General features: G+C 42.7%; 1 protein-coding gene across 3 annotated transcripts in view; it reads right to left on the minus strand.

Annotated features, from left to right (window-relative positions):
- Positions 1-22,025, minus strand: part of LOC138568036 (NXPE family member 3-like) — a 770,737-nt gene that overhangs the window by 524,178 nt on the left and 224,534 nt on the right. For 2 of the 3 annotated variants that reach the window (XM_069646415.1, XM_069646417.1), the window contains exon 1: positions 1,757-1,888. The exons of the other annotated variant lie outside the window; for it this stretch is intronic. In XM_069646415.1, the coding sequence (XP_069502516.1) occupies positions 1,757-1,828 (72 nt within the window). In that variant the 5' untranslated portion in view covers positions 1,829-1,888. Of the gene's footprint in view, positions 1-1,756; positions 1,889-22,025 lie in introns of those variants that run through there. 3 annotated transcript variants of the gene reach the window in all.

Consider the following 22,025-nt stretch of genomic DNA (forward strand, 5'->3'; position numbering starts at 1 on the left):
CCTTGCAGTTTCATCAGCAGATAATTCGGCATTTCGAGGTATAGGCTGATGGCGTAGTCTATCCTGGACATGAGCGAGATGATGGCCATTGTTTTGTGCATGAAGGATGAGGCTTGGCTTGGCTGAAACACGTGTCTGTGGTTGCTGTTGGTACTCTTGTTCAAAGGAGAATTGCCTAGCATTTTGGTGCTGGACTGCCCTTGTGGGTGGGACAAAGACTCATATGCAAATGGATATTTACCCTCTGTGAAAGGTACAGTGAGCTAAAATGTAGTTGGAGACCCTCCCCGAATGGGCACCTTCCCATAGAACAGGTTATTTGGCTGTGTAAAGTGCACATGTTCCAATGTTTGTTCGTGGACATATGTCTCTTAACAGTTTTGTCGGGTAGGGAATTGATATTAGTCTGTAGTTAGAGAGGCCTTCCACATCGCCCGCAGTATCCTTGAGGAGAGGTATATACAGAGGAATTGTAACCAAGGCAGTGATTGACGTTCATTGGAATGTCGGAATCCAAGCAGGTAATCTCTTCCTTTGATAACAGTAATGTCATTAGGCATTTGTTCGGTCATTGATTTGACACATTCGTTGAAGGAGCATGTTATTATGTTAAAAGGAATATAAATAAAAAAGTTATATTCACACTGTTTTTTTGCGCAACATTAAAAGTTACTTTATTTGGAGTGTGATATAATGCACAGGTGGGAGTGCATTTAAGTAACTTGTGGTTGCAGCAATTTAGTTCAGCAGAAAGTTCCTGAATATTTAGCAAGAAAGCAAAAGCTCAGACAGGACGTCAATGCTTTTCCTACTTACTTAGACACTGTGGCTGGGAATGGCTGTGCCCAACTGCCCACAATTCCGAATGGATTCAGAGGCAAACAATATAAGAAAACATTTTTAAAAAAGATGAAACCTTACTAGTACACTACACGTAGCCCACGCCCAGAACTACTAAAGCCACCTCTCGCCGCCAAATGCAGATTTCTGTGACCTTTGTCACCCCACTTAGTTGAAGCACTGTTCGCTCCTTATCCGACTGGTAAATTCGGCACTTTGGCCATCAGGCATCAGAGCCTTTCTGAGAGTGACACAATCAGCGCTGTAAAAGAACCCCTCAGACAAGCAAAGGCACGCCTGACAAGCATAGGTACTGAAGAGCCAATGCACACCGGACTCCCTTGGGGTGTAGGGCTCCTCCATACACCCCGTCCCCACACAGGGCAGGAATGGGACTTGTAATAGACGGAGCAAAGCACCGCCATTCCGTGGAGACCCGCAGAGGGAGGAAACTGGGCGATTAGACCTCGCTCTTGCACCTGCAGACAAGCACCTAATGAGTGTATATGGCTTGTGGTTTGGTTTATAGACCGGTTTCTGTTCGGGTATGTATTGTGACAAGTGAAACGAGCAGAGAGCCCAGCTTGCAATACCTGTCCCAAAACGAGTTGTACCTGAATCGCAGTTACTGAAATATTTTAAACATAAAATGCGGTGGTTATTCTAATGTCCCCAAAATGCGCGCTACTTGTATGGGCGCCGTTTCACCTGAGAGCTTGGCTCGCCTCTCGTCCCGGCTGTCTGACAGCCCCTCACCCTGCAACTGGAATGAGGGGTCTTTATCAGAGTAAAGTGGCCATTAATGAGAGTCCTCCCGGGGACGCAGCTACCAACTGAGAGACAAGGGGGTGGGGGCGCGGGCTCAGGACCGGGGTCCCCCAGGGGCGCATAGGACTCTCTTGGAACGGGGACTCACCGGCAGAAGAAAACACGAGGAAAGCAGCAGCAGCACCAGGTACCCGCGAGGGACCCGCAGGAAGTCAGCCATACTGACTCTGCGAGGAAGAAGGTGGGTAGAAAAGGAAACGGCCGAGTGCAGAGGAGCACACGATCGCGCCTGGGTGGGGCTGAGTGCCACAGAAAAACCCCACAATTAGAATGCGTGACGCACGCGCCCAACGACTCGCGCATACATCAGCTCCAATGAGATTAAATACAATGACAAACTCTTCCTTCAGTACAGCGATGTAACGGGAGAAAGTATATACTTCCCTGTAAACTGTTTCCTAAATAAAAGTACAGCCCATTAAGTAGCTATGCGTTTCTATAAATGTGGGTGCCGACTTCATTTTTGCTATGGGGGCGAAATTGCTTGTGCCCATACCAAATCATTAACCCTAAGGCTGTAAAAAAAAACAGTAAACATCTTAAAGTAGTTAAAGCACGTGGTTCGCTGTTAAGGTGCACAAACACGATTGGCAAAGCCAACAGTTTTGGTTTATTGTACCCATGGGAAAGGTATTTTACAGGCACTACCATCATCGTACCACCTGGCCATAAGATAGCAAAGCTGGCAAACGGTGTAAGTACTTCGGAATATGTTGACCATGCCCAGACAGGCCCTTGGAATTGCAGGGATCTGGGCGGCAAAAGGTGTGTGGGCACCCTTTATTTGCAACACAGAAAATACGTCACAAAATTAGTCATTCTACTGATATTCAATATCTGAATTTTAGCTGTAAATATTATGGTTGTAGCACTATCAGGAGGGAGACTTATTTTGGAGTAGCGACCGAGTGAGCCGACTCATTTGTTGAGATGGGTACCTCAAAAGAAAGTACTGTGACGATGAAGAGTAGGACGAAGAGTAATGAAGATCACTGGCAAGTAATCCAGACATACCTAATGACTGCACGTTCCAAGGATGTAAGGGCAGTGATTGGCCCTCGGCCACACAGGGCAAAGTGCTTTTGTGGCAGGATAGTGCAATTGTGACAAAGCCTACTTGCCGGAAAGGTACTGAAGCAGTAATAGTAAGCAATTCTGCAGGTCTTCAAATGTCATCAATAGGACTCAAACCCAGAAAAAAAGTGTGGGGTTGCATTAACATACACACAGGGACTGAACGTATCCTAAAGTGAAATACGTACATTTTATTCAACTGGCCTTTCCCAATAGAAGACAATTAAAAATAGAAATGAGCATCGCCTTTCACAAAATGAATCCTCAATACCCGGGAAAAAAAACAGCTAGAGGAGATTTCCCTAGAACATGGCTGACAAAGTATAAAAGGTGTGCACCTTTTAAAACAAACATCTATATTGAAATATTCTATGCAAAGCAAAACATCAATACAAGACGTGTTCTGAAGACACTTTAATGTGATTTTGTGGGTTGAAATCCTCGTGGGCGAAACTTGAAAAAAGTGGCCCGACGCTGTCAACCCACATGTAATCTGAACTGGTACCATGAAAATCAGCACAGGGCTAAGTAGAACTACTTCAGTCCAACATCCACTCTTCCCACATCCATGGACCGGGTAAATCATCACAACAAAGGTGTCCTCTGATTCTTTCCTCTCCTCACCATGACGTTTGGCTTTCAGCAATACTCTGTTTTATAAATCGGACTTGAAAAGTAAACACTTCATAATTAAAGTACTCGAGCAATGTAGGAATCCTTTTAGAAATATATTAAACAGAAAGACTACAAATATTGCGTTATTTTCACCCCAACTTGAAGACTACAAATACCAGAATGCAATTCCACAAAATTGTTTTAAAAATGGATTGTAGGCTGTCTTTCAAGACTTGGGGTCTCATCACAAGTTGGACTGAGCAGTAAAAATGCAGTGGTAATGCTATTACCACCCCATTACTGCTCCGCCCAATCGGACTTGAAAAGTAAACACTTCATAATTAAAGTACTCGAGCAATGTAGGAATCCTTTTAGAAATATATTAAACAGAAAGACTACAAATATTGCGTTATTTTCACCCCAACTTGAAGACTACAAATACCAGAATGCAATTCCACAAAATTGTTTTAAAAATGGATTGTAGGCTGTCTTTCAAGACTTGGGGTCTCATCACAAGTTGGACTGAGCAGTAAAAATGCAGTGGTAATGCTATTACCACCCCATTACTGCTCCGCCCAACTATGAGTTGGGCGGAAAGTTGGGGATTCACCTCCAGCCCTGAGCTGGGGAAAATCCTCAGGCATTCCGGCCATTTGTGGCACAATTATCGTGGCATGTGTGCCAAAAGTGTCCCATTGCGACCATTGAATCCAATATAAATGGGCACATACCGCTGTCCCACAACTCAGGATCCTGTGCTAATAGCGCCAGACCGAGTTGCAGTAATGTTAGTTGCATTGGGTGGTATCCCAGCAGATATACCAGCGGAATACCGCCCACTCGTGATGAGGTCCTTAATCCTAACAAAAGGTAATCTGAAATAGTCACCTTTTGCATGGTTTGACAAAGACATGCTTAATATGAAGCGTGTGAAATGTGACATTCTCTCCACAAAATAAAAATATATTTAACACACCAACTGCGGACATATGAATACGATTGAGAACTCTTTTTTTTTGTCAACATAGCGTGAAGCGAGCCACAGGCGTTTAGAGGCTGGACGCGTGGCTTCAGTAAAACAGGCACAAAGAAAAGCCCTGTGCTGGAAGCAGTACAGCCCTTGTTACTTCTTATAATCACGGCAGCAGGTAGCTGCAGGGCCCAGGGTGACGGCACAGACTGCCAAAGCCTCGGACCAATTCGGACTATGCCAGACTAATGTCTACACAGTATCCACAACTGTTGGCTTTGCCAATGCTTGTTAACATGAATTTAGTGCAAGGAACATATGTGAGGTAAAACACATTGCTTGTAAATAAAGTGGTTGAAGGCACACTTGGTTGAGCCATTTGTATTTCCCCAGTAGCTGGTTTAGACCTGCAAATAAGCTGTTACCTTTTAGAAAACTGCTCAAGAACAATATAGACAGCCCTTTAAAAGCACAGAGCTAGCTCAAATAGATCTTGTAGGGAAGGGTGTTGTGGACGGGGTGGGCAGTTAGTGGGACTAGCATGGTCACCGGTTAATAAAAATCCAAATACCAACAGGACGTGTGCCTGCTCTCATATTCTATTCCTCTCATCGCTTCACTTCTCATGGCAAAGGTATTGGCGTATGTGTAGTGTTTAAAGACCAACTTAATTACTAAACTTTAAAGACTTTTAGAAAATCGTACCCTATGTCCAATGACACAATATCGTGCTACTTTTTAAACTTGCGATTAGTGCCTCTCTGCCAGGAGAGTTAAACATTTGGGCTCAGACTGCAATGCTATCAGTGAGCTCAAAGGAACTTCTAGAAAGCATTTTGATTAGCCTCTGCCTGCAAACCAATAGCTAGGGTGGTGGAAAGACTGCTATATTGAGATTAGCCCCTTGCCACTCTGGCACCACCAGCCTGTCACTTCAGTCTCTAAAAATGGCACAAACTGAAAATATAGGAAATCACTGTGAATATTTCAGGTATGTTTATGGGAAATTCAAGGATATGGCCACTAGTCATTCAAAAAACAGTCACAAAGAAAGAGACTTGTAGGCTTAGACAAACTAGGAGGGGAGCACCGTGGGGGGTAAATTCAGCCCCTGAGTGAGAGCAACTGAGAGGCCATGCAAGACCCTATTGGCAGAATAAAGCTGACTGAAGTTGAAACCCATTGGAATATGCAGGCCTGTTTAAATATTGATTTCCGACATAAGGCCTAGTGAAGGAACAAAAATGGGCCTATCTCAACATTATCAAAATTAACAGGCGCTCAAATGAAGGGAAATGTGCCTGAGAACTGAAAACTGCTGGATGTGTCTAATAAATTGCAAAAGGCAGGTGTGGCTAAAACTGCTGTTTTCATAAAATATGAAAAGCTACCATTTCATTTAAGGAGACAGATAGCAGCATGCCACATTGACTTCAATTCAGCACAAGACTGTGATCCGGAAATCTAAAGGGAAGCCAAGCACTTTGCATTTGTCACAAATAAAACACATACTTTTCAACCTTCTGAAGTGAACACTAGTTTCCTATGTTAACTGTGGCCTACGTGTGAATAATGCTGAAAGTGAGACTCATATTATTGTATTGAAGAAATATTTTGTTCCCGGACAGAAGGCCCAGATGCAATTAAAAATGTTACATGTTAAACACATGCTTTCATTTTAAAATGCTATTCTGTTAGAATTATATAGGTAGCTTGTTTTCCCCACTAAACTGAAAGAACTGTGCCCCTGAAACTTTGATCTCAAGACCTTTGGGCTGAGGCACTACAGGAAAACAGGTATTTTCTGTTAAATGCTAAGAAATCCAGCATTTGAGATCAAATCCGTAAAGGGCTTGGATAAGGAAAACCAAGGTCTGACCTCTCTCCCCATAAACTCTGCATTAGCTGCAAACAGAGACCTTTGAAGACACTTAATGGCAGGGCTGAAATAACATGGAGCCAGGTAGGTATTTGTGTCATGTGATTTGGGAGAATTGGAAACTCATCAGGGGTTGAGCTAGATGTGGAGTCAGGGTCCCATAACATGCAGTGCCATTTGATTAACATTGGACTCCTTTTCCGTAATAAAAAGAGAATTCTGTGTTCCAGTGACCTCATCCAGGACACATATTAAAGATCACAAAATGACCGCCAGTTCTATGTAAATATTAACCATATGTCATGGATAGAATTTTAGTTAGGAAGAAAACCATGGTCATGGCCTTCTACTTAAGAGGAACTCGAAAGTTGGTAAACTGATGTGAAGGGTCATACTTGTAACTATGTAATCTCACGAACAAACCACGAATATAATAACTTCTCCCAGGAAGGGTGTGCCGAAATAAAACCAGTATTCCCCGATTCGCCATAAAATGTAGAATTCAAAAATATATATTTTCATGCAGTTATCTGAAAAGTGGCGGTAGTTGCCATGTAGTGAGATTGATTGAGAAATAAAATGTAAAAACATGTCATTTTGAAATGATGCATTTTCCTCCTCTCCATTATCCACAGTACATACCTCCAATCCATAGTGTGGGAATATTCATAATATGTAAATGTCCTCAGCACTATATGATATCAGTTTTCAATCTAAAGGGAGAAAGAAGGGCAAAAAGAGGAGAGCAGACTGACAGCGGAGAGCTGACAAAAGGAAGGCTGACACCCAGGAGAGTAGATAGACAAGAGAGCCTGGGTACACTTGCTGGGGACCTTTGCCTGGACGCTGGGAGCCCTATCTGAGAGAGAGGCCTAACATATTGCTGGAGGGACCTTGATGTGAATAGAGGCCTGAGGTGTGAGCTGCCTATCAAAAGAGGCTCCCAAAATCTGTCTGGCCTCTTGCGCTAAGAAAAAAAATCTCCCATGTAAGTAGATATATCCCAAAGGTATCAATTGTGTGGGAGTTACCTGCCTTAATCCCTTTCTTGATTAAATATTTTTATTAATGATAAATAATGTCAGAAATTACAACAAAGTTAACTAAGTTTTCTGAAAATTACATAACTTAGTGCATTCAAAGTTGTACAAATGTAATGAGAATATTTGATGTCCGAGGTTACAATAAACTAGTTATGATTAATGAAAAACTGAGATACAATTCAGAAAATAATAATAATATTAGGGGGAATTCATATCCAAATCAGACAAGAGGGAAGGGAAGGGGGTGAAATAACTAGATAGTTTATCTTTTAGACATTCATATTCAAGTATTGTATGAATCTATTCCATTTCTTTTGGAATGTATGCAAATAATCAAATAATGAAGCACGGCATTGTTCTATTCGATGAGTGGAGCAAATTGAGTTCCACCAGAGATTGTAAGAACGATTAGTAGCATTTTTCCAATGGCATGTGATATTATGAAAAGCAATGTTAATAAACAAGTTAAACAAATAAGTAGTCAATTTGACTTATGACCGGATTGATTATAGGACCGATAATTAAATTAGCAAGTGTTAAAGGTTCAGTGAAGAGAGAAATTGATTGCATTTGGATCCAAACTTTAGACCAAAAAGCATAAACATATGTACATTTGAAGATTAAATACGTAAAATCGTCATTGGGTTCATTACATGACCAACATTTATTGGATGCACCAACTAAACTCTTAGCAATACGGGAAGGAGTAGGAAGAATAAAGTGTGAAGAATACAAAAATAAATTTGGGTGAGATTGGCAGCAGAAGATGTGGAGTGATATATCTTCCAGATTTTAGGCCATGGCCCTCATTACGATACTGGCGCTAAACCATGGCGCTATTATCACCATGGTTGGTGCCGGTATCGTAACGAGTCCGCCAATGTTCAATGGGGAATTACCATCCCATTCCAAGGTTGGCAGGGCGGTAATTCCCCATTGAACATTGGCCCTTCCCCATTCCCATTTTTGCCCCATAGGGCTCAATGGGACTGGGGAAGGCGCTAAGTACGGTACCACAAATTGCGGTACTGTACTTAGCAACCAAGGTCCCTTTTCGGGTCCCTACTTTAACGGCTGGTCTAGACCAGCCGTTCAGGTCGGGTCCCGCAAAGGGACCTCGTAGTAAGGCGTTAATGGGTTAACGGCGCCGCAGCATTTTACGGCACCGTTAACCCACTAGCGCCAGGGTCATAATGAGGCCCCATATGTCTAGGGGGGGGCTGAAGTTTCCAATCTGTTTCCCAAAACCTGATAGTAGTGAGATTAAGTAAATTAGGGGAGGGAGGGTCATTTAGGAACATACACAACTTTAAAAGAATAAAAAAAGGAGAAGGGGATTTCTGCTTAAAGGTAGAAAGAAATTTAGTAATTGATTTGATTAATGAAGTATGGAAGGAAAGATCATCTGCAGGACTACTGAATTGTGTACAAATTATCAGAAAGGGGATTACTATTTCATTTTGAATTAGTTGTCTGATGAATGTAATCCCGGAAATATACCATCAATATATAGTTAAAAGGTTAGCTTTGGTGGAATTTTGTTTATTAAACCACAAAAAATAGTCTTCGGGCTCTATTTCATTAAAGGAATTAATAGTAAGTTTATTCCAAACGATCTTGAAAAAGTGGAGTGATGGATAAGAAGTAATGTTTGGCCAAGAAGATGTGATTAGGAAATGAGAGAAAGAAAGTGAGGAAATAAAGCTAGCTTCAATTGCGATCCAGAGAGGAGCTTTGCTTAGGTGGAATTCATGATGTTTAAAGGTTGCAGGTTGTTTTAAAGCGAAAGCTTTATGGTAGAGTTGAAAGTCCGGGAATTTGACTCCACCTAAGGATGTAGAACGTTTTAGTTTGTTAGTTGCAATGCAGGAGGAGTCTTGTGGTTCCAGAGAAATTTTAATAGTAATGAGTCAAGTTTTTTGTAAAAGGAGGAATTAATAGAGGTGGGGATCATGGAGAGCGAATATAGAATAGTGTGAGTAATCATCATCTTGATGCCCACCAAGCCATGCCCACTAAGCCACCGAGCTCACCAAGATAGAAACAGAGGTTACCATCTTTCAGTCATTTCAGAGACTTTTTCCAATATGTAGTTAGCATTAAGTTGATAGTGGTATATGTGCCTTTGGCAACTAGAAGTCCAAAGTATTTAATAAGAGACGATTGCCAAGATAAACCCGATAAAGGGGTGTTGGACCTATTCCAAATATAAGTAAGGGGCAACATTTCTGATTTATCAAAATTTAATTTGTAGCCAGAAAATAGAATAATCATTAATAGTGGAAATTAAATGTGGTATAGAGGAAGTAGGATCAGAAATATATATTAGAATGTCGTTGGCATAAGCCGAAAGTTTGGCCTCTATGTTGTTTATAAAAATTCCTTTATAAAAATTCCTTTAATGCCAGGGTTTAATCTGATGCTTTAAAGTAAGAGTTCCAAAGCTAGGTTAAACAATAGGGGGAAAGGGGTCAGCCTGAGAGAATTATTAATTAGGATACAAGTGGTGGGTGAGTAGTATAAGATTTTAATTAAGTTGATGAAGTAGGGAGGAGGCCATGCCATCTTAGGGAATGAAATAAAGAGAACCAGTAAACACGGTCAAACGCTTTTTCAGCATCAAGGGCCATAAAAGCCGAAGGTACAGTGAGTTTTGAGATTGTGCTAGAATGTTAAATAATAATCTCGAATTAGAGGAGGCATGATGCACTTTAGTAAATCCAGATTGATCACGATGTATGAGATTAGGAAGGAAGGTTTCTAAACGTTTAGCAATAATATTTGCGTAGATCTTTGAGTCAGACAAATGGGTCGATAATTTTTGGCAATCGAGGGGTCTTTGTCTGGCTTGAGGAAAAAGAATGAAAAGCACTTCACTAAAAGAATCAGGACTTTGTCCAATATTGACAAAGTGGGAATATAACTCTAACAGGTTAGGAGCCATAGAATCAATAATGGTTTTGTAAAATTCTAGCGTGAATCCATCAGGGCCTGGGGCTTTGTTAGGTTTAAGATCATGTGTGGCTTGTTTAATTTCCAGAATAGAAATTGTTAAGTCTAGGGGAGAAGAATCTACGATATCATGTATATCAGCTTTTTTATTTGCTTGGAAGGAAGAATTGATATAATCAGATTTAATGGAGGAATCATCTGAGTATAAATTAGAATAGAAGTGAATGAATGCATCGCTAATATCTTTTGGATTAGATAATCTGATACCTTCAGGAGAGGTTATGTAGGTTATAGTCGATTTTTCTTTTTTCCTCTTGAGATATGAAGCTAACATTTTGCCGGCTTTATTAGAATTATTATAAAGTTTAGTTCTTGAGCTGAGAATAGAATTGGCGGCATTGTCCGTGCAAGTTTTATTAAACTCAAGGCGCTTTGTTATAAGGGCTTTCAACATATTCCGATCCAGTTTTGCATAATATGATTTTTCAAGTTATTTTATAGAAGCTAAGAGGGAGTTGTGTGTAGATTCAGACTGTCTCTTTTTGATAGCCACAAACTGGATTATGAAACCCTGTAAGGAGGCTTTAAAGGCAACCCAGTTGTTATGTACCGAAATGTGTTGAGGAAGATTGTTAAAGAAAAATTCTTTAATAAAGGAGTTGGTTTTATCAATAAAGGAATGATCTTTTAAAAGAAATGAAATGAATCTCCATCTCAGTGAAGATTTATTAGAGGAAGATCATTCAAGTACCGTAGAAACTAGGGCATGATCGGAAATAGTTATAGGGTCAATTTCAGAATTTACAATGGAAGGAGCTAATGATGAATTAACAAAAAAATAATCAAGCCTAGAGAAGGATTGGTGAGGTGCAGAGTAAAATGTAAAATCAGTTATTTGGGGATGATAAAAACGGTACGAGTCCAATAGGTTTATATTTTGTATTAAATTTAGGAAGCTGGTTTGGGATCTGGAATTGATAAACTTGGATGATTATTTCCGGTTTAGGACAAAATCAACTATCTGATTCATATCCCCACAGAAAATGAGTGTGTCAGAAGTCTTTTGTGCAATTTTAGTGAGTAAAGAGGACCAGAAATAGGGATTAGGGGCATTAGGGCCATATACATTGATAACAGTTGCGGGGAGATTATTAACGAGACTCTCAATAATGATACATCTGCTTTGTGGATCCTTGTCTTCATTGATTAGGGTGACATTTAAAAGTTTATTGATTAATTTAGAGACTCCAGCTTTCCTATCTACAGGGGTAGCAAAATATGTCTGGCTGGACCAGGAAGCTTTAATCTTAAGATTTTCTTCATCAGAGCATAAGCGAGTTTCCTGTAGGCAAATGATATTAGATATTTGCTTAGATAATTATGAAAATATCGTGCTGCGTTTGATAGGGTGGTCTTGACCTTTAACATTCCATGTTGTGATTTTAATAGGCATTGGAAGACATTAAGAAGATGTTAACTGTAGAAACATATACAGTTAAATCACAACCATAAATATAATTCCTTAAAAACATTTTTATATAGACCAAAGAGACAATGGAATAGATGTTACTAAATTCAAAAGCGAACTATGAACATATAGGTAAGAACATAAGGTAGGGGAGACAACAAAACAAGAAAAAGAATAAGATAACGAAAATGATGAATGTGAAGAGATATAAGTGAGTAAATACTGGTAGAGGAGAAGTTATTAGAAGAAAAAGAAAAGCATGAGTCTTAGGGAGTGTCGGGTGTGAAGATGGAAGAAGCATAACTAAGAGAGGTAAGAGCAAATAGAGGATATCAAAGTGAGAAAAGAAAAATTAAACACATCAGAGAGTCTGAATAGTTATAAAAACAGGATTATACTCAACTATGGATGTGAGATGTTATAACAATCATAGGCATAAAAAATAAACTTACAAATAAATCTGATTTTACAGGCAGTGAAAGAATGATCCATTGTTTTAATTGGAGATCTAGATTTGTCCCTAATATGACTTGAGGTGGTTGGTATCTCCAAAGGAATAGAAGAAGTAGATCTACTACATTTGGGAGTACATTCTATATGCTGATGCTTGGGTACTTTGAAGGTTGACATAGGAGTTTGAGAATCTGACGGGGAGTTGGTCACGGATTTAGGAGATGAAACATCCATCGAAGTAGTTTCCAGAGCTTGGAGCAAGTTATACAATTCATCTGGATTGGTAAATTCTTTGGTGGAACAATCAGGCATGGTGAGGCTCATTCTTGCCGGGTCAAGTAGGCCAAATCCGATGTTGAGCAATTTAAGAATAGGTCTCACGTCTAGAAATCTCTTCCTTTTTGCTTGGTTAGTACTGGAGAAGTCAGGAGAAATGAAAACTCTTATTTTGTAAGAGAATACACGATTTTTTTCCAGACCGCTTGAAGAATCTGACCTGCCTGATGATGTTGGAGAAAACATGCAATGAAGGGTCTTGGAGAAGAGTCCGTTCTGGTAAAGCAAGGTCTGATTCTATGAGCTTGCTGAAGTTTCTGATGGTGGTGAGAAAGAAATTCCAAGGATGGAGGGGATCCAATTTTTATAGAAAATTGATTGGGTCCTCGCCTTCAGCCTTTTCAGGAATCCCATAGAAACATAGGTTGTGCCTGCCATTTCTGTCCTCCAACTCTGTAATTTCCCCTTCGAATGTTTTGTGTCCTCCCACATATTCCTTATCTATGATATTTCCATATCCAGCTTGCTGCTTCGGAAAAATGTTTTCAGTAGAGGGCGCTGCGCGTCTATGACTGTCGAGTCGATGTCCCTCAAAGGCCTCTGTCTCGATGTTGACGTCATCAGTGGTAGAAACAGTCACACGCAGCCTCTGTTGCTCAGTTCAGTTTTTCTGCGCTTCATGAGCTTTGGGAACGTGACACTTGGTTCTGTGAAGAGAACACATTCTTCAAGTTTTTGTCAAGAAACCCTTTGATTCCTCAATATGAGATGGTCTCTTCACTTACTCCATCTATGCCCGATCTGGCTTCAAAAAGTGCTGAGATTGTGGGGCAAAGATGTCCTTGATAGACCCCCACAGGTTCTGCCTATGGTGCTTCGTGGCAGAGCATCCCGGTTCGGAATGCGATGAGTGCCTATCGATGACGGCGAAAGCCTTAAGGGAGCACAGAGGGATGCTGGAGAGAGGTAGGCCTAAACAATCCATTAACCCTACCAAATTTACCTCAGACAAGTCGAGAATGCAGTCTCCTTAACAAAAAAACATTCCAGATCTAGATTTCGCAGCGGATCGCATCACTCATCCGCTTCGAAGCACAGTAAATAAAAGGCGTCACAGATCGCCCTTGACATCATCCTCCAGTTCACCAGAGAGAGTAACATGCCCTACCATAAACAGCTTCCCGGCTCAGTGGGAGTGATTCCGTAAAAGAATTATGAAGGTGTTCGAGAACGCAGCCACAGAGACACCTAAAGGCGTTAACCCAGGAGAAAAACCTGGTAGAGACGATAGCCATGAGTCGTCGACCTCGGCACTCCTCGAGAGCGTGACAAACCCTTGAGTCGAGTGAAAGCCTCTTCGACGCACAAGGCGTCGCCACTGTCGACTCACACGTCGACGCCGAAAACTGCATCACCAACGCCTTTGGCACCTCAGTTGAAAGAAAGATCTTCGACGCCTCGAACGTCGACCCAGTTAACGCTGATCACTTCCATCCCTTCGACTTTGTCGAAAACGTCGAAGCAGTTGTCGATTGTATCAACGTCCTCAAGGCCAATCACAAATCCATCGAGGCCAGTGACATCTACATCGACAGTGACAAGTTTAACTCCTCCTGTAATGACTGCTATTGCTCCTTCCTCATTGGAAAAGAGCTCCTCTACCATGCTCTGATTACTTCAGAGCTTTATCCTCAATTTATGAGGAGGGAGAGGATTCAAATACAGAAAGACCCTTTGGTCTAGAATGTGTCAGACCTCACATTCTAGAAGAACTGATTCCAGAAGATGTCAGATTGAAAGATCGGCAGGATTCCTTGCAGGAAGCAAGCGGAACAGATACCTCCCCAGAGGTAGATTTTAGCAAGCCTGAACCAGTGGCACATGCTGAGAGTAATTATAGGTCACTTATGAACGGGGTCATGCAATATATCGGGTGGTACAGGCCTGCACCAGTATATGAACAAGATGACCTCAAGGACATACTTGATAGAGGACCACAAGAAGATCCTTTTGTACCATTTCACAAGGCTTTACAGAAAAAAGTGTCCAGCAATTGGGAAACTCCAGAGGTTATTCCTACAGTCAGTAAGAAACTTGCAGCAAAATATACAGCTTCATATGTAGACCCTCCATACTTAGATAAACATCCAACCCCCGAAAGCTTGGGTGTATAAGCTGCAACTTCATCAGGAAGACAAACTGCATATCCCACAATCCCGCAGGATCGTGACGATAAAAAGGATGACGCCATGGCCAAGAATGTTTTCTCGGCATGCAGCATGGCGTTATAGTCAGCAAATGCTACATGCACTCTGGCAAGGTTCAGCCACACCCTTTGGGAGTGTGCTTCAATGGCGGCTGACCATCTCCCGGAAGGGGAGGATAGAGACGGTTTCTTCAATATTATCAAGGACGGGAAGGATGCGATGTGTGAATCTCCCCAAACCGGTCTCGACTCTGTCGACAGCATCAGCTGAGCCATGGCGGCTAGTACCACAATCTGCAGATTCACGTTGTTGTGGAAATCTGGATTTGCTCCCGATGTGCAATCCAGACTTCTGAATATGCCCTTTGATGGCACCGATCTATTTGGTAAAAAAGCTGATGGCAGTTTGAAGACGTTGCAAACTTCCAAAGCAGCGGCCAAATCCCTTGGAGCTTCAATTAGACAAACACCAAACGGCCCTGCAGGTATGCTCTGGAGGGGTAGGTCCTTTTGCTAATATTCCGTATCCGGAAAAGGCAGAGGACAGCCAGCTCAAATGGGCCAGAGACGATTCACCCGTGGTGGAGGGGCAAAGGTACTGAGTCTGCATCTGCAGGTGCTGCTTTAGCCTCAGCATCTGCTTCAGCCGGCCCAAAACCTCTCTGAGGTCTTACATCAAAAGACATCAGTAGGTGGCGGGTTAACTCAACAGCTGACAGACTGGCAGGCTATTGCTTCAGATGCTTTGGCATTGGAAACAGCTCCTCACTGATGAGCCCCAACAAGGGCGAAACATGTTTGGGGATGCTTGTGGTCTCGTGCAGAGGGGATGTGGCCTAGCAGTTCGGGCTGGACTGCCCCTTTTGGGGTGGGGCCAAGCCTGATTTGCATATGGTCTTTCCCTTCTGTAATGGCTTGGCAGGCGAAGAACGGTGGTCTGGAGGGTTGCCCAGAGCGTTGCCAGTGGTTAAGATTAATTCTAAACCTTCCAGCCATCACCTCTTTGTTTTTGCTATGTCACCCCGAGTGGGACGGGTATGCCCAGACGTGGGTCCCGTGCCTGCTGGGCCTAGAGACCCAAGCTACTCCTCACTGATGAGCCCCAACAAGGGCGAAACATGTTTGGGGATGCTTGTGGTCTCGTGCAGAGGGGATGTGGCCTAGCAGTTCGGGCTGGACTGCCCCTTTTGGGGTGGGGCCAAGCCTGATTTGCATATGGTCTTTCCCTTCTGTAATGGCTTGGCAGGCGAAGAACGGTCGTCTGGAGGGTTGCCCAGAGCGTTGCCAGTGGTTAAGATTAATTCTAAACCTTCCAGCCATCACCTCTTTGTTTTTGCTATGTCACCCCGAGTGGGACGGGTATGCCCAGACGTGGGTCCCGTGCCTGCTGGGCCTAGAGACCCAAGCTACTCCTCACTGATGAGCCCCAACAAGGGCGAAACATGTTTGGGGATGCTTGTGGTCTCGTGCAGAGGGGATGTGGCCTAGCAGTTCGGGCTGGACTGCCCCTTTTGGGGTGGGGCCAAGCCTGATTTGCATATGGTCTTTCCCTTCTGTAATGGCTTGGCAGGCGAAGAACGGTGGTCTGGAGGGTTGCCCAGAGCGTTGCCAGTGGTTAAGATTAATTCTAAACCTTCCAGCCATCACCTCTTTGTTTTTGCTATGTCACCCCGAGTGGGACGGGTATGCCCAGACGTGGGTCCCGTGCCTGCTGGGCCTAGAGACCCAAGCTACTCCTCACTGATGAGCCCTAACAAGGGCGAAACATGTTTGGGGATGCTTGTGGTCTCGTGCAGAGGGGATGTGGCCTAGCAGTTCGGGCTGGACTGCCCCTTTTGGGGTGGGGCCAAGCCTGATTTGCATATGGTCTTTCCCTTCTGTAATGGCTTGGCAGGCGAAGAACGGTGGTCTGGAGGGTTGCCCAGAGCGTTGCCAGTGGTTAAGATTAATTCTAAACCTTCCAGCCATCACCTCTTTGTTTTTGCAAAGTTAATGCCTGCCTTTCCTAGACACACCTCAGAGTCATCCACCGGGTAACAACTCTTTGATGTTTCCAGACCCGCTCCTTATGCAGGAGATTTTGGACCTGCTAGAGAAAGGTGCTATACAACCGTTACCTGCGGTGGAGAGGAACAAAGGTTGGTACTCCCCATATTTGCGAAAATTGAACAAGTTCCCAAGGAAAGATAAGTCAAGATGGTTATACTTTCTCAGATCCTTCAGGCCCTCCAACTCCAGGATTGTTGGTATCTCTGGACCTTCAGGATGCTTACTTTCATGTGGCAATACATCCGAAGCACAGAAATGGCGGTTGTGGCAGCGAGTCTCAGGAGAGGGGGGATTCACATCTACCCCTACCTGGACAATTGGTTGATCAGAGCGAGTTCCCCGGAACAAACTCGGAATCATCTATATTTTGTTTGCCACTTCCTCCACAGGCTGGGTTCTCCCTCAACTTCAAGAAGTCCCATATGATACCATCTCAAAAGCTCCAGTTTATTGGAGCAATTCTGGACACATCCCTGGGAAAAGCCTCACCACCAGAGCTGAGGGCTCAAGACGTTTTACAGATGGTGACAAAGTTCCAAAATGCAAAATATCTTCCAGCCTTCGAATTTCTGAGGTTGATCGGCCTGATGGCATCCTGCATCCGTTTGGTGCCTCAGGCCCACCTGAGAATGAGATCTCTCCTGTGGGCTCTCAGGACCCAGAGGTCACAATTCTCGGAAAAGATGTCAGCTCTCCTTCAAATACCGAACAGAGTTGCTCTGGACCTTCAATGGTGGGCTTCTCGAGAAAACATTTTGAAGGGAGAACCCTTTTGGCAACCATGGCCGGAGGATAACGGTAGTGACGGATGCCTCACTCACGGGGTGGGGGGCCCATACCAACGATTTGACCATCAGCAGTCGTTGGTCTCCATCAGAGTCTAAACTACACATCAACCTTTTAGAGCTGAAGGCAATCAGACTAGCGCTGAAGGCCTTTTTGCCCTCTGTACGGGGAAAGAATGTCCTAATAATGATGGACAACACAGTGGCCATGTACTACCTCAACAAAAGAGGGGGTGTAGGGTCACTACCACTGTGCAGAGAGGCAATTCAGCTCTGATTTTGGGAAATACAAGAAGGAATCTCTCTGTCGGCAGTCCACCTAGCCGGAGAGATGAACACGGCAGCGGACGCTCTGAGCAGGCAGAGCACAATATCCCACCAGTGGGAACTAGCTCAGGAAGTCCTTCAAGTGATCTTCGCCCTTTGGGAAACCCCTCAAGTGGATCTGTTCGCAAAGAATGCCAACAGGAAGTGCAAGCTGTACTGCTCCAGGGAATGTCCCCTGAGAGGAGCTCTAGGGATTGCGTTTGTGGTGGACTGGGAATGTCCACTCCTTTACGCATTTCCTCCAGTCCCTGTCATTCCTCATGCAAAAAGGAGGATGAGAAAGTTCAGGAAAACCATGATCCTAATTGCCCCGGATTGGGCCAGGAGAATGTGGTACCTGGACCTTCTAGACATGTCCATCTGTCCTCTGATTCGTCTTCCACAAAGAGAGGATCTTTTCTCGCGAGTGGAGGGTCAGGTTCTCCATCCGCATATCAGGACTCACAGCCTTCACGCATGGTTTTTGAATGGCTGAGGTACAAAGATTGGGACCTCCCGGACGACGTATTGGAGGTGTTGTGTTCTGCCAGAAGGCCAGCAACCAAATCACTATACCGCTGCCATTGGAACAAGTTCTGCAGCTGGTGTAGAGATAAAAATGTTGACCCTTTTTCATGCAATACACCGACAGTGTTATCTTTCCTTTTACACCTAGCAAATTTAGGACTCCAGATTGGCACAGTTAAGGGTTAACTAGCAGCGCTGTCCAATTTTAAACGCACTGCTAAGGAACCCTCATACTTCAAAATACCCTTGGTTATTCCATTTTTTTAAAGATTTGACCAATGTTTACCCCCAACTCCTTTTCAAGTCCCCCTGTGAGACCTAAATTTAGTCTTAAAATTTCGAATGAGTACTCCTTTTGAACCGCTTCATTCGTGCCCGCTGAGGTTCCTTACCTTCAAAACTGTTTTTCTAGTGGCAATAACTTCTGCACGGCGGGTGAGCGAGTTACAAGCTGCAAACCCCCTCACAATGTCTTTCATAAAGATAAAGTTGTTTTATACGTGAAGCCAAATTTCCTCCCAATGGTTGTGTCAGAATTTCATATTGCTCAAAAGATAACCTTGCCTTCATTTTACCCTCCTCCTCATCCGGGGAAAGAGGAAGAAAGGCTGCACAGACTTGATGCAAAGCGGGCTTTGAGGTTCTATATAAGCAGACTGGCAAAGACAAGACAAACAGACCAATTATTTGTGGGATACACAGGTCTCAAGCTAGGTCTAGCCATCACCAAGCAGACAATTTCAAGGTGGTTTATTCTAACTATTACATAATGTTACAAATTGGCAGGTAGGGACCCTCCAGAACATCTGAGGGCTCATTCTACCAGGGGTATCGCAGCTTTATCTGCTCTTCAAAGGGGAGTTCCGGTAAAAGAAATGTATTCAGCTACCACATGGACATCTGCACATACCTTTACTGTGTAAACCCTGGGCATATTTGACTAAAAATATCACTTAATGAATTCCCTTAGAGAAAAACACCATATCCATATTAACTTGAAGTGTGAGGGAAAGCTGTCTGTTTTAACCCATTCCCTTTCATTGGTGGGTGCTCTTCCATTAGTGGGAAGGGGTAAAAGCGTTATACCCTTAGCTTATTTCACGAAAAATATAATTGTATTAATTCCCATAGGGTCAGCTACCACAGAGTGATGTTTTTGTCAATGTTATCCCATTGCACAGTAAATGACTCTAGTCTTTAATATAATTGGCTAACCCTGCTGTTCATTTGAATATGCTAGCGTCCCCAAAACTAAAGTAAACACATTTTCCCATTGATTCTAATGTCCCCAAATCCAGCTTTTCATTTTAAGTTGTGTTCCCCATTGAATTAATATTCCAAACCTTGCATTTCAAATAAAAAACACTCAAACACTTGTGCCACTATCTGCCATTGGTGTGAATATCATATAAATCCTGAAAGATGCATGCAATATGCATCAGTACATTGCGAAAGGGCCGCCATTTTTTCTATCAAGATGGCGGATGCGGAATGCCATGCAACAACTAACCTACGGGTTTAGGTGTTCAGCATAATAAACAACAAACCAACAAGGCTGGGGAGTCCACCTCTCTTGGTGCCGAACACACAGCACTTGTTGGACACAGACAACTTGTTTCTAAAAGGTAAGGACTCGGTCCTTCGAATGCCGGTTCGTTTACACATTTCTGCGAACCGTCCCTCGCTCACGCAATCAATTTGATTTTGGCAATTTGTGTTACAGAGCAAGCGTTAGCCGAACTATGGCATGCTTGGGAACTGCAGTATCCAGTCCATAGAACCAAATGAAAAGAGGGAAATGCAAGTATTTTGAGCACAGGTACCAATGTAGCTCAGTTGATTGGTTGTGTTTGAACTGAGGAATAAAAACGGGGGTATGCCTGAGGTGAACAATTGACAAGGAAGCAGATGCACTGATACTGCAAATATAGCAGCTTGACAATAAAAACTGTTTGTAGAGGTTACAGGGGTTATATGGAAGCATAGCACCAATATGCCCATTATCCTTTTAGACATGAGTATGTGTTGTCATGTTTTCATCAAAAACATTTGGTATATCATAAGTGAGAAATCAAACAATTTGACTCATGTGCAATAATGCAACATGCCTTTTTGGGAAACAATAGACATGGGTAGATATGTTTAATTTTTCAGATATGTGCTGTTGAAGATTGAAATAACTATTGAACCAACCACATCTGCTAATTGACCGCAGATGAAGCCTTACACGTCTTTAAAGAAATTTGAAGGTTAGTGTCGTTAGTTGCATTTGCCAATAAATAGAGAGATAATACGCTAAAAGATTTTATCCTGTTCACCAACACATTTCTTGTCTTGGTTTTTAGATTGTTGCGTGTGAAGGGTCCAAATTCATGGGACAGCTCTAAACATTCTGTGCCATTACACAGTGTCCTGAAGACGGGTCCAGCAGACGTCAAAAAGCATATTAAATTGGCTAGAGACAGCTATATATTGTTATGCCTTGGACCCAGAAACACATGTTTCAGTGTCGACATAGTCAAGCACAATTAGTCAATAATATGAGGATACATTAAATGTCTGAAATGTCTACCTCACGTCCTTACTAACCACACCACTATCTTGTGATTATAAGACCTTTTTCATCCATGTCAGAGGGCCTATTGATGTTAGTCCCTTTTTGTTTGATTTCACAATGCGTTTTATGTGATGATTTTTTATATGATGTTATTTTTAATAACCTTTTGCAGTTCTGCGTATATAATAATTAAAATATGTAAATTCTCTGTATTACTCTACTAGGAGATGCCATGAAAACAAATATGAAAAAACGCTGTATAGCAACTGTGACAGGTTGTTTTAACAAAATTGATTGGGATCCCAAATGGGACGAGGGCTTTTATGTGCAGAAGAAATCCTTCATCAAGAAGGCAGAGAGATTGGACTGGTTGCAGAATTTCGAGCATCTGTCCTCATTGAACAATTATGTCTGTATGGCAGAAAGGTTTTATACCTTTAAAACTGCACAAGGTTATTTGATACTTTGCTCTTCGCCAGCCTTGCATAGAATTTTCTATTATTGCGTGTGGATCGCCTCTCCGTTTTGTCAGGTTTGCGATCTGCAATGAAATTAACCAAAGACAAAAGATTTTGTCGAATCTTTAAAGTAAATGTGTTGCCGGAGACGGGGAAACATGTGTTAATAGACTGCAAGGAGCTTGCATCGACCTTTATGTGCAATTTAGAGCAATTTGTTTACAATGTGGAATCCATACAAAGGGATGACTTTTGGAGGTATTGCCTATATTCAAAGAGTAATGCACTACAAATAGCACTTTACTTTTTTAATTTTAATTTTTTTTTTAATTTTTTTTTTTAAACAACAAACAACTTCTCACCCACATTAGGGTGGAATTAGCCTAGCCTTGTCCCCCCGACCTCTCTCCCCACTTCCACCCTCGTCCCCCGACCCCTATATTGTGTATACTCCACCAAGTCTATGAGTATGTAACCGAATCAGCGGTCGGTATGAGAAGAGAAACTTCACCCGCTGTCAATGACGAGAAGGTACTACCTTTACTGAGTAATGGCCGGTGAGGCAAGAGCACTCACAGACTCATTCATCAAAAAAGTTACTAGTGGTCCCCAGATGTCAGGTGGGCGTGCATGTTGTGGCAGCAGCTTAATGAAATCGGTTTCAACATCTTGGCAGTAAAGAATGTCTCTGCGCCATGCGGTGACAGTTGGGGGGGGACCGCGGCTCCAGGCCAAGGC

Source organism: Ambystoma mexicanum, chromosome 1p, assembly GCF_040938575.1.
Source record: "Ambystoma mexicanum isolate Mex_15411 chromosome 1p, UKY_AmexF1_1, whole genome shotgun sequence".
NCBI classification, from domain to species: Eukaryota; Metazoa; Chordata; class Amphibia; order Caudata; family Ambystomatidae; genus Ambystoma; species Ambystoma mexicanum.